This window comes from Akebia trifoliata, chromosome 6 (assembly GCF_017979445.1).
Source record: "Akebia trifoliata isolate Shusen 1 chromosome 6, ASM1797944v1, whole genome shotgun sequence".
NCBI lineage: Eukaryota > Viridiplantae > Streptophyta > Magnoliopsida > Ranunculales > Lardizabalaceae > Akebia > Akebia trifoliata.
In genome coordinates, this window is record NC_141380.1 from 6,763,706 (window position 1) to 6,782,179 (window position 18,474).

General features: G+C 33.3%; 1 protein-coding gene across 1 annotated transcript; it reads right to left on the reverse strand.

Annotated features, from left to right (window-relative positions):
- Positions 1-2,327: 2,327 nt before the first annotated feature.
- Positions 2,328-13,187, reverse strand: LOC147399954 (ubiquitin-conjugating enzyme E2 7). Its single transcript, XM_086445533.1, has 6 exons — positions 13,035-13,187; positions 12,801-12,903; positions 12,058-12,155; positions 11,733-11,833; positions 5,048-5,125; positions 2,328-2,747 (listed from the first exon to the last, which is right to left on the reverse strand). Exons 1-6 carry the CDS (start codon positions 13,081-13,083, stop codon positions 2,670-2,672), a joined length of 507 nt encoding a protein of 168 aa, XP_086301659.1. The 5' UTR covers positions 13,084-13,187; the 3' UTR covers positions 2,328-2,669.
- Positions 13,188-18,474: the final 5,287 nt, after the last annotated feature.

The following is an 18,474-nucleotide window of genomic DNA, read 5'->3' on the forward strand; positions in this document are numbered from 1 at the left end:
TTAAGCTTAACTCGGTTTCTTTCCGATTTTCATATTTGATTTTTTATGTTTTCCCTTGCCTGACTTATTCCAGAATCCTACCACGACGTGAATTTTCACTTTAAGACAATGAACTTCCCATGCTTCAACAATATAAATAAATAAATATTGTTTTTATACAGTAAATTTAAAATCTAAGGTTATGCTTGATTGCATGGAAAGTGACTTTCCATGGAATGTAAAATCCATAGAAAAATAATGGTGGAAAATAGGTAAGATTGAAAAATCAAATTTTATTGTTTGGTTTTACTTGGATAAAATCATGGAAAAAATATATGAGGAAAAAGAAGAAGAGGAGGAGGAGGAGGAGAAAGAAGAAGAAGAGGAGGGGGAGAGGGAGAAGAACATGATGAGGAAGGGGGAGGGGGGAGGGGGGAGGATGTGGTGGTGGTGGTGGCGGTGGCGACAGTGACGACAGAGATAAGTGAAGAAGAAGAGGGGAGAACATGGTGGTGATGATGGCAGCAGTGACGGAAGTGAGTGAAGAAGAAGATGATGAGGGAAGAACGTGGTGGTGGTGGCAGCGATAGAGGTGAGGGATGGAGAAGAGAGAGAAGGTGACCGTAGATGGTGATGATGACGACATCGAAGTTAGTGTGATAGTGATTATAGTAGTGGTAGGGAAGAAGATATGAGTGGAGAAGAATTATGGATAAAAAATATGGGTGGATTTTACTTTTCCATCCCATATAAATGAGAAAGTGAAATCCATATTTTAGTGAATTTTTTTATTGGGGTGAAAAATAAATTTTCATGAATATGTGCAATCAAACATTTGAAAAATGTCATTTTCTATGAAAATTAATTTTCTATTTTATTTTCCATGTGCAATCAAACATACCCTAAGAATTTTCTCAATCTTTTTCACTCAATTTTTAGTAAGAATCAGTACCAATTTTTTAATAGTTATAACTCATTAACTTTGTCCTTTGGAAGTGATAGGGTCTTCAATAAAGGGAAAAATATGTTGAATAAGGTGTAGACAGTCACCTACTACTCATTCTCGATTCATCAAGCAAAACCTATTTTTTAGGCTGTAAATACTCTCTTACTTTACTTGAGGGATTGTCCTCATCTTTTCTAAGAGATGACTAGGATTCTTATTTCCCTTTTGAATGATCCAGTTTGAGTGAGGAGTTGAAACTACCTTTCTAATACCCCTTCACGATAAATAGGAACCAAGATCAAGCATGTGGGTTGTTTAGCACCGATGCCAATGAAAAAGCGTGTCTCGTTAATTTAATGCTCTAGAAATACCTTGAAACGGCAAATTTTATTATTTGAGGTCTATTATAGATGGGAATAGAGACATTGAAGATATTACCAATAAAATTAAGGATAATGTTGAAGTAACAATAAAAAGTAACGTGGATGTGTCAAAACCATAGATGCTTCCATCGAAATATTACTCATATCTCGACAAAAAGCATCTATGGTTCTGACACATATCCAAGTCAAAAATGTCCTCTACAATGTACATTTCAATGTTACTCCTGCACGACTCTAAAATTAAATCAGAGCTATAAGATTGAAGTGGGTGTCTTTTCATGAGTAAAGTAGTGCACTTCACAAACGCATATGATTTTTTTTTTTTTCATTTTGCACATCTAACTGTATTAAGGATTGTGATATTATTACCACACAATTGTAATGTGACCTACAAATCATCCTATTATAAAATCACACCATAAGTGAAATTAATTTTTAAGAGTTCCCTCCAGGTTTTGGTAAGAGTTCAAAGATATCCATGTGCCCAAGAATGAATATATTTTCCCTGGGTGCCTTGTGTTTGGAATCATTAAAGCTAGGGCGCTTCAGAGATGATGTCGATGCCTAGCATTGAGCAATTACAACACTAATAGCTTATGAGGTTAATAATTCAGGAAAGAGAATACCATAGCCATCGTGATCAAAGGGAGCAACAAAGTCTCGACAAATTCTATATAATGAGAATGGAATCTTACGTGCAGGTTGAAAGTTGGACAGGTGAAGGGAATCCTCTTTTAGGAAACTATGAATCTGATTGAACTTTGAGCAAATTCAACCACAATTCCACACGCCATGATAAATTATAGGTAAAACTCTAGTTGAAGCAAAGAACATCATTATGAGGACCTGAGTAGTAGTACTTGCGAAGTTCTGATCAAAAGGTGCCCCGTTGAAGTAGAAGGCCAGCCAAAACGAACCTGCAGACTGGCGTTATGAAATATCAATTTGCATTGAATATTTGTAACATCCCACAGTTCATTGGGTAACATCTTAACCAACAAAAGAAAAAAAAAAAAAAGTTGATTTAAACATTATTTCATTGTACTACTAAAAGAGATGACTCTACCACTTTTCTTCAGAAACCAAACTACAACCAACCCAAAAGGCAAGTCTCTGGTCATCCAGGCATTAACCAAACTAGTTTAAATTCAGAAATGTAAAATAAAAATTACTGGGACACTGGGGATGGAGAAGAAATGAAGCAAAGAGATGACGACGACCTTGAGAACTTCAAAAGGAAATCTACATGGTCCGACACATTACCCGATGACCAACCAGTCCTCCACTAAATATATATAATTAAATACTCAAAAGACACAGACATGTAGACAACTGGCATTGGCAGCATTGGTGACAGCATATTACATCATTTCTTGTGATCGTCTCACAATACGGCTGACTCTCTTCTTGAATTCATTCCGCCTGTCTCTCCATTCTTTCTGCAAATTATGCAGAGATAACATGTCAAATAAGTTCTAACAAAGGGTGCAAGATGATCTTTTTCTATGGAAGTACTTTTGCATGCATTAGTGATCCCAAGATCCCAATTAAGAAGAACAATAACAAGGAAATAATCAATGAACCAGATAGAGAAGAGAAAAAAAAAACTCTTACAGCACTGGAACCCACACAATCATTTTTTGACTATTATGAATGTGTATCAGTGGCAAATTTGGGATTCCACATCCTCGGATTGAAACCAGTGCATATGACAGTCCAACTAGCCTAACTATGTCAGTAAGGATTTCAACCTTACTGCTGGGCTCATCTTGTGTCATTCGAAAACATCATCCGATGCTTCAGGGTTGTAGAGGATAAAATTCTCTAAACTTTGAAGAAAAAAAAAAATTCCAAAAAAAGTTATTTTTCACAGTTGAATTTTCATTTTAAGTTTGGGAGTTAGGTGGAAGTTTGGTAGTTGTCCATTTTCAAAACCTTGGATCAAGTATTTTTATGAGTTTTTCAATGAAATTTAGAGGACTGGGGGGTTGGATTTCTGATGTGTAATCCATTTGAGCAAAACTGCCCTTGGTAAGGCTTAAAATATTATTATCTTAGTAAGGAAAGTGTTTCATTATAGTAAAGTACTTGAAATGAAAATAATCAGTAATAAGAAAAACTTTGGTCATAGGTTCAGGTGGTTATGACATCCAATCGTAAAGCAATTCATTTCTTCTTCCATGATTGAACAGCAAAGATGAAACTAAAATATCAAGACGACAAATATTTCTATAACAATATAGGCAACATTTATATAATGATATGGCTAGGATGGATCCACTATATCAAGTAGACAATGAAATAGAATTTGACTGTTGGCATCATCAATGCCACTGTAAGGAATTAAAGAACCACCCAGTGAAAATTGAAGACATTCTCTTCTGACTTGTCAGGAAAATATATTCACCTCTAGTGAAACCAAAACAGACACCTATTCACAAACCTGAACGATGGGTGACGTGTAATATTTTTCTCAAATCTCAAATGTCTATAAGAACAAAGATCGACAAGATGTTTAAATGACTCGTCCAAAGTTAGGTCAGGTCCACACAACAGCCCAAGAATACCTTCCTTCCGTTGGATGTTGTCAGATTAAATTTGGGTTTACTCTATTTGTGAAACACATCAGTCCAATAGCAACAAGAGTAAAATAGATGTGGGGTCAAAGACTTGATTAGACTTTTCTCTCAGAATGAAATACAGTTCCATGTAACAGCATCCTAAGAGTGGGGGCCAAAGATGGTCCAAGCCAGTGTTTGCTAGACTTGTTCACATTTATGCGCCATACACGCTAAAAGAAAAAAATATTTTATCTATCAAAAAGAAAAAAGAAAAAATTATTTTAAACAATACGAGGACAGAATTACAAACTCAACATCATCACTACCTGATGGTTCAGCACCACAAGTTCAAATTATAATTTTTGACATAGTAGAAGTGTATGAATCAATAGATTCGATAGGTTGTGTTCAATGGAACACTCAAAATCAATTTGAATTAATAGATTCAATTGATAAACAAGCAATAGCTTGAAAGAAAATTCAGCATAAAGCTAAAAAGTAATTAAAAGAGAAAAGATAATTGAATTGATTAATTTTTATTAATTTTCGGATTTAGAGCTCTTTATATAGATAACTCCATCATAACACTTTAGAATCCTACTAAAATACTAAAAATTAACATTCCTAACATATCTATAACATAATATTAACTTTCTAATCCTATTAAAACTCAAATCGGACACTTCTAAATACTTCTAATTATAACCTAAATAATAAAAACAAATTTAAAACTAACAAAAAATTGTACTTTTAACATAACTATGAAATAGAAATCCAACTAGAACTAGAAGTAGAAATAAAACTTAATAGAATTAGAAAACTACCTAGAGTTGTAGATGTCCTACATCAATTTTCAACAAAATCAACCTAAGAACTTGACAAATTTAAGAGCCCTCAATATGGAGAAAGCATAGTTATATAAAAATAAAATGTAAATGAAACTAGAATCTAGATAGGCATAATACCGGCTGTTCATAACCCAACGATGTTGCCCTCAAAATATTCCACAACATTTTGGTAATTACATAATTATAGCAAGCAATGAGAAAGACTAAGAATATGTAGCATCCAGCATAGAAGAATAATGTGACATCAGGGACCAGGGAAGGAAGCCAGACAAGGCAATGGAATCAAGATTTACATAATTTTTTCATGAGATTTACAACTTTTCCACTTACCGCAGCTTCAACATTTGCAGGAGATTCATCATTAGGACTTGAAAGCATGGAAATGATGCTCAAAACTATACTTTCAACCTGCATGTTCAATTCACCTCAGTTATTATACAAAGAATAACAAGACTCCGAGAAAAAACAGATTTGAACAAAAACGATAATCAAAACTTAACTAAACACATGCACACAGATGAAACAAACAATCCGACGATGATCTACCAGGCCCAGCATATCTACCAAAAAAAGAAGGATGATTGTATGCAAATAATATAATGAAAACCTGAGTTTTGGAGCACTAGTGTTGTGTGTTGTGTACTTTGAGGTAGTATGAATCATCACAAGGACACAAATGAAGAAACAATAACTATTTCCATTTTTCTTTACTGGTAAAAAAAGAAAGAAAAAGTAACAGCATAGCAAAAACAGAGTTATCTAGTAACATAATACTCGATGGAAGTTACAAAGTCAAGCAGAGGGAAACAATTAGTTAATTACATCTGTAAATTTATAGCTGCTATAATTGGGATCTTCAAAGAGAATTTTTTTTTGCATCAAATCATTGAATTCATTATATAACCAAGATAGCTGCCCAGACACAATGAGGAGATTTGAGAAGTCATGACCCAATGGTTTGGACTGTTTTCCGATTATATTGAACCAAGCCTAACCCTAGTTAGAACCAGGAAAAGTACTTCATGAATTCTAACAAATTGGTCAGTTTGGCCAGATCTAAGATGAACTTGAGTTCTCAAATACAATTAAAATGCTATATAACTTACCCTCACCCCCCCCCCCCCCCCCAAAAAAAAAAAAAAAACAAAACAAAACAAAACAAAAAAGCTTATTATCATGTGATTGCTTCTATGAGGACCATGTAAGAGGGCAACTATCATGATTGCTATTATGAGAAGAGCCATGTAAGAGGGCAGCCATCAGCATAGGATGTATTTTCTGTATCTTTTACATGACCTCCACAAGACCCATAGTGTACTTGAAATTCATCATGACCGACTTCAGCAAGTTTCTTGCAATTAGTCAAGGAAGCCTTCATCATGTAACTCTCCCCATATCTTCCCTTTTGCCAATTATGCTACACCTAAATCATATGAATCCGAGTAGACATCTTTTTACATGATTGTGAATTTCTTTTGTCATAATCAACTATCCATTAGATAAATAGGGAATTAAGAAAGAATAGAAATAAAATGCCAAATATTAGTGGAGGATAAATTTTACATTGACATTGTTGAACCAATATATAAAATGGTGTTACCTTGACCCGTGGCATGGATGCCAAGTGTCAAGGTGTTGACGTGTGATTGGCATGCCAACTTTTGAAATTTTGAATACCAAAAATAAAAATATTGAAAACTAAAAATCGAATGAATGCAATCCAAAGACAGTTTTAGAGATCATCCTCCCATGAGCACCTATTAATAGGAAAAGCATCATGGAACAAGCCAAAATAATAATAAATGAAAACGGTCTGATATGTTAATATGAATAAGGTATTAAATTTCGATTTTGATGTCTATTTTGGTAATCTAGGAAATGGAAATATTTCGTGGAAATATTTTGCATAAGTAGAAATCAATACAAGGAAACGATGGAAATATTATGAAATGATAGAAATTTTGAGGAAGTTTTCATTGAAAGTGTAAGAAATAATAAAGCATAAATAAAAACACTCAACAGCCATCAAACTATAATAAACAGCTACCTTTCATTAAAAATAAAATAAAAAACAGCCCTATGAAATTTAGAAATGAAGATTAGTAAAATTTCACCACACGCTGGCATGAGTATCTAAGAACCCGACACATAAAACAATTATATGCTTATTGGAAATAATAATAATAATATTTCATAACTACAAATACTTTAATATGTATCACTTTCTTAAATGAATAAACTACTATGTAATAATTATCACATTATTATAGTTTTAAAAAGATATGTTACTAATATATCTAACTAATTAGAACATAAAAGATTGCATGTGTGTACTATATCGAAATATTTCCACCAAAATCTTGCATTTTTATATCTAAAATTTGGCTACTTCAGTCAAAAACTATTCACCAACATATTTCCCAAAATGAATACTGATTTTCATCAAAATATATACATAAAGAAAATGTTGGATAAAATTCGTGTCGGAACTTGTGGAAATGAAAATATTTCAGTATATTTTGTGAAAATATGTCTAAAATTTAATACCATGGATATGAAGCATGTATTAATGAAACATAACTAATATGGAAACCTTAATGGTTGGAAAACCTATCTCACAAAAAATTAAAAGTTAAACTACTATGCATGTTAAAACCTAGACTAATTTATTCGATATCATACAACTAATTGATAAGTACCCAAGCATTTTTATTTATAAGTTGCAATGCTTTACATGATTTTACACAGCTTTTCCTAAAAAGATACTTCAAATTACAAAGTCGAAACACAGAGATGATATCATACAATTTTTTTTTTTTTTGTATCTAAAAGTGTTGATCCACACTGAGGAGTGTCCAAATGCCAACAAATAGAAGTGCCAAGATAACACTACATATAATATGAATCAATAAATATAAATTCTTTGAAACAAAATGCTTAATGAACTTTTTACAAAGCCCCATGAGAATAAAAAAAACAAATCTTAAACATGAATATTATTAAGGCCTTGTTTGGGAACATAGTGTTTTTCAACAGAAGTGTTTTTACAGAAGTACGCCTCTTTGAATCATTTCTATAAGAATCACGATTGCAAAATTGGTCATTTGGTTATAGTATTTAGGAAGGGCTTTTGGGAGCTAGAGAAGCCGGGCACATTTGGTGAACAAACAACTTTATTTAGACATTTTAATAATAATATCAAAAGTTTTAATTATTTGGTCATTAAATTAATACCTCAAAAATATTCTAAGGGGGGTATTTTAGTTATTTACAAAAAATATTATGTAGAATCATGCATAAGCTAGACTTTGGTATAAGCCCTTTTGGCTTTTGCCAGATTTTGGCTTCTTGTTTCCTATCACAGAAAACAATTTAAATTTCAACTACCATATGGTAAGTTTCAATCAAAAAGCACTTTTGGGGGAAATAAATGTGGGAAGTGGCACCTAAGCGCATTCTAAAATGCTAGTGAAGAAAGTTTAACATCAAAAGTGCCACGATCTAGTCAATGCGCCTATTCAGGCCACAGAAAGGATTGTTGAGACCAAGGTGTCAAGTAGAATCATCATGTGTGCTGGATGGAATGATAGGGGGAGTTGTGAATTTAGTCCTATATCAACTGTGTAGACGTTTGAAGCCTATGTTATAAAGGCATGTTTAACCTATCTTGTAAAGCACGTTTTAGTAAAAACCCAAAGCGGGACAATATTCTAAAGATGAACTGTCTTCAACTTTGATACCACTTGTAGCACCCCCAGCCCATACTTGTAAGGTATTGTTGGATTTAGATTTTTATCTTGCATGACTTTATAACATGTCATACTAGATAGGATCAAGTTTGCCCTTATAACCTAGGCTTTAGATGTCTATCCAGGCAATGAGAGACTAAACTCACAACTCCCCAAACCATTCCATTCAATACATAGGACGAATCCACTTTGATCCCTTGATCTCAACAACCCTTTCTTTGGCCTGAGTAGGTACATCGGTGAGATCGTGACATTCTCCACTTCAACCCCTCGTTATCAATAACACTTTCCCTGGCCTAAGTAGGCACATCAGCAGGATCATGACAATCTCCCCACCCAACTCGATGAGTCGTCCTTGGATCTAATGCCATTTATAGTGCCCCTAGCCCACACCAGTACGATATTGTCCGCTTTGGCTTGTTAACAAGTCAAACATTTACTCACATGTTGAGCCACTTCTATTTTTTTTTTTTTTTATAGATGAGCCACTTCTTCACTCCTGGCCACAAATAATTTTTTCTCAAATCTTGATATACCATTCACCTTGGTAGTGCAAAGATGCATCAAGATCTAAGAAAAAACAATAGCTAGGAATGAACATGTGGCTTAGCATGTGAGTAAAGATTTAACTTGTCAACAAAGCAAACCGGACAATAGCATAATGGTGTGGGCAATAGATGCTACAAGAAGTTGTAATGGCTTTAAAAATACAAATCTTGAGGAATCATTATGCAGTTTTTTGAATTTTTTTAAATAATATTTAAAAAATACCGTCATCACCCGTAGACTCAAAAATAAGGAAAAGCATAGGATAGACCGTATGCATGTGTAAATCCGAACTAAATGGAAAACAAGGCAAAAAGTCAAAAAAAGCGATAAGAAGGGACTATTGTACTACCGATGAGTAACTATGCTGCGTGTTGAATTCTGACACTTCATTGAATTTCCAACAACACTAGTGAATTCTTTTTCTATTTCTTTCCTTATTTTCCTAATAATAATTAAGATCTACGGACTACATGGGTTAAAATTTCTACCATTGCAGTTTTCTATGGGAAAAAAATATAATACTCCTCGGCTATTGCTTGGGGGATCTGGAACAAGAGAAAAAACAGACTGTTCAATGATAAGGGTAGTAGCTCTCATGCAAGTTTCTTGGAGATCTTGGGTTTGTTACACCTTTGGTCTAAGCAGAATATAGAGTTCGCGAGGACTACTTTTGATGATTTTGTTTTTAGATGGCACTCTTTATGTAATCACTGACGCTGTTTTTTCTTTTCTTTGTTACTCTTCTTGAGGCTCTTTCGGCCTCTTTGTTTCTTGTTTGCCCTCTCTGATTAATATATTATACTTTTCAAAACAAAAAATATAATACTATATATCTGTAGTCTCTTGTGTATAGGCATATGATAGAAAATCATAAAAAAATTCATTAGATTATCAACTACTATATTTATTAATATAGTAAAAATAACTTTGTTTAGATTATTCAAAGCACAATAAGGAAGCCACAACTTCCTTTCCATCCCCTCCAAAGCCGGAACTCTTCACCCATGTCAAACTCTTAACATCCATAAATCAAATTCGTAATGGTTATGCTTAAACTTATGAAAAAAATCATAATTATTTTTAGAAAATATTTTCTCCATTATCAGTTGAGAATAAAAATAATATCATGTTTAATTCTAGATTAACCAATGAAAATATAAATATATAAAAAAGTAGAAAATCCAGTAGCCACTGTGCATGGATTCTTCTAAATGGATGTAGTAACTGTTTCACATGTTGAACTCTGACACTTCATTGAATTTTCAACACCACCTGGGTTTATTCGTTACATCTTTACTTATTTGCATACCATTATTTAATATCTACACCGGTTACGAATTCTACACACACGTAGTTCTTTTTTAAAGGAATATGAAAAAAATTATAAGATTTCTCATCGGAGTATCCACTGTTATATTTATTGTACATTGTAAAAAATAATTTTGTTTAGATTATTTAAGCATAGTGCCAAAGCCACAACCCTTTTTTTATGGCCTCGCCAAATCTGATACTCTTCACCCATGCCAAATCAGTCAATAAATCAATGCAAAAAATTGATAATAAAAAACTTACTATGAAAAAGCGACTAAGTTTTAGAAAATATTTTCTCCAAAATATTCATGAGAATAAATACTAATATCAAATTTAATTCTGATTAACCAATGAAAATATAGTGACATCAAAAGTGGGTCATTCAATAGCCACTTTGCATGGATTCTTCCAAACAGATGAAGTAACAATGTTGCACATTGAATTCCAGCACCTCACTAAATTTGCAACAACAACAATGGGGTTTTGTTTATTCTTTCCTGATTTGCAGTCATTGACGCTTGAATGGGTTATGAGTTCTACCATTTCCAATTGAAATTTTCTATGCAACAAAATATATAACATTACACACACTGATCTCTTCCTTAAAGCTAAATGAAAGATCATGATTTCCAATCAGATTATACACTATTATATTTAGTATTATAGTAACTTCGTCTAGATTATTTAAAGCACAGCATTGAAGCCAGGACTCCTTTTAGAAATCAATACAAAATGGTTCAACATAAACTTATAGAAAAGTAACTGAGTTTTAGAAAATATTTTCTCCATAATATTGATGAAAATAAAATAATATCACGTGTAACTCCAGATTAACTGATGGAAAAAATAGAAACATCAAAAGTAGATCGTTTGGTAGCATAGCATTGATTAACATCTACATTGGTTATGAGTTCTATCATTTCCAATTGAAGTTTTCTATGCAACTAATACAACATTACACACACGTAGTCTCTTTCCTATAGGCATATGACAAAAATCATAAGATTTTCCGTTGAAGTATCCTCCATTATATAGTAAAAATAAAAATGTTTAGATTATTTAAAGCAGAGTGCTGAAGCCACAACTCCTTTTTCTGGCCTTGCCAACACCGACATGTTCACCCATAGCAGACTCTAACATCCATAAATTGATTTAATGGTTGGACCTAAACTTAATATATATAAAAAGTAACTAATTTTCAGAAAATATATTCTCCATAACATTGACAAGAATAAAAATAAAATCACATTAGTTCCGTATTAACTAATGAAAAGGGTACCAATGAAAAATAAGGAGAAAGGTGCCCCACTTTCCAAGTCCACATGCAACATCTTCGTGAAAATGGAGATAAAAGCTCTATACTAATAGAAAGTAAATAACACCAATTTAACATGTTGGGAACATACTGTATGTACGGGTGTCCAACGCTCACTTGCAAGCTCATAACCGTTTGGATCCTCACCAGGAGCATGAAGAATGGATATGCAAACCCGCCCATCAGGATAAACTGTAGTTCATATGGAAGTCAAAACAATGCCCCAATGAGGTATGGGTTAGTGCCACTTAGCTAAGTGGTAAGACGTGTGGAGAGTTGCTTCCACATCCTAGGTTCAAACCCCCTTGAACCAATACTTCTTATGCTAACCACTAACCCATCTTTACCTATCAAAAAACAAAAACAATATCCCAATGTTGATAAGTAATGGTTCAAAAAGGAAACATGAAACTGACCATTAGGATGCCACATTTCCGAAGTAAACCTCACTGATGGAGGGCTGTTCGGGTAATTTGCTGGAAAACTCATGATGGCATTGAAATAGCCCCCATCACTGCAATTAGATCACTCAGAAATCAGTAAACCTCATTATCAACAAAAACTGATTACTTGAATTTTGAGACAAACGGAATCAGTCTAAATCCCTGGTATGTAGAACAGTAATCTCAAAAGAAATATCAAACAATACTCTCTTCAAGTTGCAAATAAGAATATCTTCTTCAGAGGTTAAATCAAAAGCTGCAAATTAACTATGGAAAAAAGAGTGATGTAGAACAAGATGAGAGAAAGACAATACAGTTACAGTATCTGTTATATATTTCATTCTGCTATCGATCTATGTTTAAAAAAAAGCGATAACTTATAAATGAAGTATCGATCTATGAGAACTTTATTATTCAGAATAGAAACATCAACCCTAGATTCCAGTAAGCCAAATCCCTACCAAAGAACCATCAAGAGTCACAAATTAAACCAATTCCACCAACTTTCAGAAACAAAATCAATGAAAAAAATAAAAAATACCAGATCGATTACAGAACTAAAGCCCTACAATCAAACGAAACAAAAGACAGAAAGAAAAGAAAAAAAAAGCAAAGATTCATCAAAAACAGAAATAACTAAATGCAATCCAAGAGAAGAAACAAACATGCAAGAAAGATTGAATATTTAAACAGAGAAATGAAAGACAAATACTCACTAAAGAGTATCAGGAGGTCCAATAATGGTGACGCTCCATTCAAAGATGTTGCTGTCATCTACCAAACCCGCGGAGAATCCATCAACAGGGTTCTTACTAAGTTCTGGATCATAAAAAAGTACTTCAATCGATCAATTTCAATTTCGATTCGAGTAAAACCCTATAAATCTTAAATTAATTCATCAAAATCGAAAGAATTCGAAGTAAAAGATGGAACTTTGATCCAAATCAAACCTTTGAGTTGTTTCTGAAGGAGGAGACTTGCTTGAGTCGATGTTCCCATCACCGACCGCGATCGAGAGAGAGGAGCAGAGAGAGAGATTCTTTTACAGATGGAAAGCTACGCAGGTCGAAAGAATCAGAGATTATCGTAGTGGCTTTATATAAAGCTGGTAATCTTCAATTTAGATTTTAGGGTTGTTTAGACATACCCCTCCGATTTTAGTGGATATTTGCTTTATGCCCCTGTATTTTCGTTGACACATCCCTTGACCTGGTCTTCTCTAAATGAAATGACTTAATTACCCTCGTTTTCAACATTTGCCAAAAGCACAAAAATCCTTTAATAACTCTATGAAAAATTGATTTATCTTGTAAAAATATGACTTTTTGACATATGATTAAGTACTTTTTGTAGAATTCATCGTCACACCTCAAGCAATTATTCTCTCATGATTACCCCTTGATCCAAAAAGAATTAAAAATTAAAGGGGAAGTTATAAATAATAAAAAAACCTAATTGAATAATTATTTATAAAAAAAGTACTAATTTTTAGGGGTGCAACTTAATTCGGTTCAAACCGAGAACCAAACCAAATCGTAGAATTTGGATTGGTTTGGTTCGGTTTAGATGGGTATCGGTTCGGTTTCGGATTTATAAAATAAAAAATCGATGAATTCGGTTCGATTCTCGATTCAGATAATATAAATAACCGAATCAAACTAAAAATCGAACCAATATTAATATAAAATAAAATATTAGATTTTTATTTTTATTTTTAATTTAATTTTTTTACAAAACCCTCGTCTCTCTCTATCTCGTCTGGGCTCTTGCCTTTGCGACCTGCGGCTGCCACTGGCAGCCATCCGCTCATCTCTTCCTCTCCCTCTCTCTCTCTCTCTCTTCTCTCTCTCTCTCTTTGCGTCTGCGACGGTGTGATCTGCGGCTACATCTGCGACAATGAGATCTGCAGCTACATCTACGTCTACGTCGGTACGAGCTGCGACGGTGCGTCCCTCCCTCTCCCTCCCTCTCTCTCTCTCTCTCTCTCTCTCTCTCAGGGTCTGCGGCTGCGGCTATGTTGACGGTGCGTCCTCTCTCTCTCTCTCTCTCTCTCTCTATCTATTTGAGACGGTGCAATCTGCGTCTGTGTTGGTGCGAGCTGCAACGGTTTCCTGCGACGGTGCGTCCCTCCCTCTCTCTCTCTCTCTCTCTCTCTCTCTCTCTCTCACTCAAGCTGCAAAACAATCTGACAATGGGAGAGATGGATCATGGAGGGAATTTGGCTCTTCCTTTGCAACTCATGGAATCGAACCGAACCAAACCGAAATAAGATCGGTTTGGATTGGTTCGGTTATAAAACAAATCGGTTCGGTTCTGATTTTACTCTAATCCGAACCAACCCGAACCAAGTTGCACCCATACTAATTTTTGCAAAATTACAAAAAAGAATCAAAATGGCACTCTTATTTTATTTTTTTAATTTAACAAAAAAAAATGACACTTGAAGTGCCACAATCTTTTTTATTATATTTTTTAAAAAATTCGGCACATCAAGTGCCATGAGGTTTTTATTATTATTTAAAAAAAATGACACTCTTATTTTATTTATTTTTTAATTTAAGAAATATGCACTTGAAGTGTCGCAATCTTGAGTTCACCTTACTTTGTGAATTTGACTACCATGACCAATTTGACTACCATGATCAATCCAATAACACAGACTTCTAGATTTCATGGACAAACTCATAGTCGAAAGAAAAAAAAATTCAAAAAATAAATATTTTGAGCTTGATCGTAGATGTTGAAAATGAATGGCAATCGAACTCATAAATTCAAAACTAAAATTCAACGGTGGAAATTAACTATTTTATTTAAATTCTTGTTTTAAAACTCTTAGAATTTTATGCTTTAAAATATTTATAAAAAAAAATTAGTTAGTTTCCACCATTGATTTTTTAGTTTTGAATTTGGGAGTTCGATAGCCATTCATTTTCAACATCTACAATCAAGCTCAAAAAAATTTATTTAAAAAAAATATTTCTTTCGAATTTGGGTTTGTCCATGAAATCTAGAAGTTTGTGTTGTTGGGTTGCTAATTTAATAATGCATGTGGGGCCAACGACTCTAATTAAGATTAACAATCTTATCAAGTTAGTCATGGTAGTCAAATTCATAGCTCAAGATTGCAGTACTTAAAGTGTCTGATTTCTTAAATTAAAAAAAGAATAATAATAAAAATCTTGTGGCACTTGAAGTGCCGGATTTTTTTAAAAAAGAATTAATAAAAAAAAATTGCAGCACTTCCAATGTCGATTTTGGTTCTTTTTATAATTTTACAAAAATTAATATTTTTTTGATAAATAATTATTTAATTATATTTTTTAATAATTTTTTCAAAATTAAAAATTATTTTTAGCATTTTCCTAAGCATATTCAAATGGTGGAATTCATTTTCCCAAGGATTTTACGTTCCCTTAAAAACAAATTTCCTATAATTATTCCCATAATTCCGTTATTCCAAAAAAATATAAAGACCCTTTTAACATTTTCTAAGATATAATTATAGGGTGGAAGTCATTTTCTCATGGAATTCAATTTCCCGAGGAGTTCATATTCTCTTGAAAATAAATTCTCTGTCATTATTTATACTAGGGGTGCAACTTGGTTCGATTTGAGCTCAAATTGGAATTGAACCAAACCAAATTCCATTGAAACCAAACCGGACTAAGTCGGTTTGGTTCGGATCGATTCTACGGCTTGCCACTATTCTATAAATTGTATGTAACATTTTTTAATGAACAAACAAACGTATGATAAACATAAAAGATCATTAATTTATGTCCAAACTCCAAAAATAATTCATAATAATTATATATATATATATATGTATATATATATGGGAAATGTTCAGCAACAAACATTTTGGCAAAACATTTTTCAAAACATGGGTTAGAGGTTTTGGAATGGGCTGATTTTTGGTGAGGATGATCTCTACGGTGAGGAGATCATCCTCACCAAAAATCAGCCCATTCCAAAACTTCTAGCCCCAGTTTACAAGTTGAAAAATCGTGGACCGTCAATTTTTTGTAAACCATTTTTGATGGGGTTAGAAATTTTGGAATGGGCTGATTTTTGGTGATGATGATCTCCTCACCGTAGAGATCATCCTCACCAAAAATCATAGAGATCATCCTCACCAAAAATCAGCCCATTCCAAAACCTCTAACCCATGTTTTGAAAAATGTTTGTTGTTGAACGGGACCATATATATATATATATATATATATATTGAATAAGGATTGATTCGGTTCTATACAAGTTTGATCCGAGAACTAAACCATATTAATTGGTTCTTCATTTTTGTAAGCTCAAAACCAAATCATCCCAAAGCTCTCAGTTTGGTTCGATTCTCGATTTGAACCAGACCAAGTTGCACCTCTAATTTATACTCTTATTTTTCTTTCTAAAATCTTGTCATCCCCAATCTCTTGAAGAAAATCGTTTATCCTCAACTCTAGCCTTGTGTGTTTATCTATCTTAAAAATAAGACAAAATAGGGGAATTCGAAGACCATGAACTTTCATTTAAAATATTAAAGGTTCAACGAGAAGTTGAAGACGAGGTAGAATAGGTTTAAAAAATCATCCTACATATTCAAAAGTTTGAAGATAATGGATTTTGAAAGAAAAAAAAAAAACAACAGCTTTTGGCTTGAGATTAAAAATGAGGGTATTTTAAGTTATTTTTTACTATTCTCTTAAAGAAGACTGATGTCAAAGGAGTATGCCATTTGTTTGAAAATGCAAGGGGGCATCTCAAATATTCATCTAAACCTGAAGGGTAGTTGTGTAAATAACCTTAGATTTGATAACGTCTAAGTGCAAAGATTTAATACACCATCGACTATCGAGGTCCTAGATACGGATGAGTCGCAACACTGTTCTACGTTTCGTGCCGGAGCGGCTATTACGATCTTAGAAGTGACTCGGTGGTCCCAGGGCCATTGAAGTTGCAATGGGCCCTTACACTAAAAGTGCCACGTGTCATAGAATTTTTTTATTTAATTATCCAAAAAGCCTTACTAACTTAGTAAGATTTTAAATCTTAATAAGGGTCATGAGCTCACATTGTCACATCCAAAAACATAATTTGATGCCACAGGGGTGTAAATAACAAATTTAAGAACTTAAAGAAAAATTCAAAAAGTAATTATTTTGCATCGATGAATATTTCTTTTAAATTTGGGAGTTCTATAAATATCGATTTGGAATCTTGGATGAAGTTAAAACACACACACACATGGAAAGCTTTCAGAATAGGGTTGCAACTCGAGTAGATTGGGTCAGGTTGGGGATCAACCCATGCCCTTGCCCAATTCGATCTTGGGTATGAAATGCTCAACTTGAACCCTATCCAAGTCGGATTGGTCATGATTATAAGCTAATTTCAAAAAGAGAAGAAAAATAATAAGATTAACTAAAATAATCATTTTTATTAATATTTTTAATTTTTTAGAAAATAAAATATTTAAAGTTGTAATACAATCATTGTATGATAATATAGAATAACACTTAAAACAAAGCATCAATCACAAAGATGATTATTTCTCTAATGAAAATAATCTCACATTAATTTTGGTTATATAGATAAACAAAAACATACATATTGAAATATGATTTATGAGTGTGAAAGAAATCAAGATAATAAATATTTTTAAATTATAATCGTATTAAGTTCGAGCTCAGGCAAATCAGATTGATCGATACCTATGCCCGCACCCAACCCGATTTGAGTCGGTCATTTTTTTTTATTACCCGAACCCAAGCTAACTATACCCAACCATGACCCAAGATCGGGTTCAACTTGCCCAAGTAACAGTCTTAGTTTGGAGGCTCTAAAGAGAGCCAAACATTTTTCAATATACAAGCTAGAAGTTTTTGAATAAGAAGTTTTTGTCAGGGTGACCTTTATGACGAGGAGATTATCCTCACAAAAATTCAACCCATTTTGAAACTTCTTACCTTTTCAAAATGATTTACAAATGATTGACAATCAACGATTCTTCAACTTGTAAACTAGGGTTAAAAGTTTTAGAAGTAATCACTTTTTTGTGAGAATGATCTCCTCACCATAGAGATCATCCTCACAAAAAGTCAGCCAATTTCGAAACCTCCAACCCATGTATTGAAAAATGTTTGGCTCTCTTAAGAGCCTCCGACCACTCCCCATATATATATTTTGAATTTTGAATATGAATTTTTTGATGAAATCTAAAAAGTTGTGGTGTTGGATTGCCAATGTGATAATTCACGTTGGCTTAGCATGTTAATAAATTGTGACCTAAGGAACCAAAAATATATGTCCATGTGGCATTGATCATGGTGTTGATTTTCAATGGGCACAAGACATGGAATCAAACTCAATGGTAGTGATTGATGTACTTGCATTCTA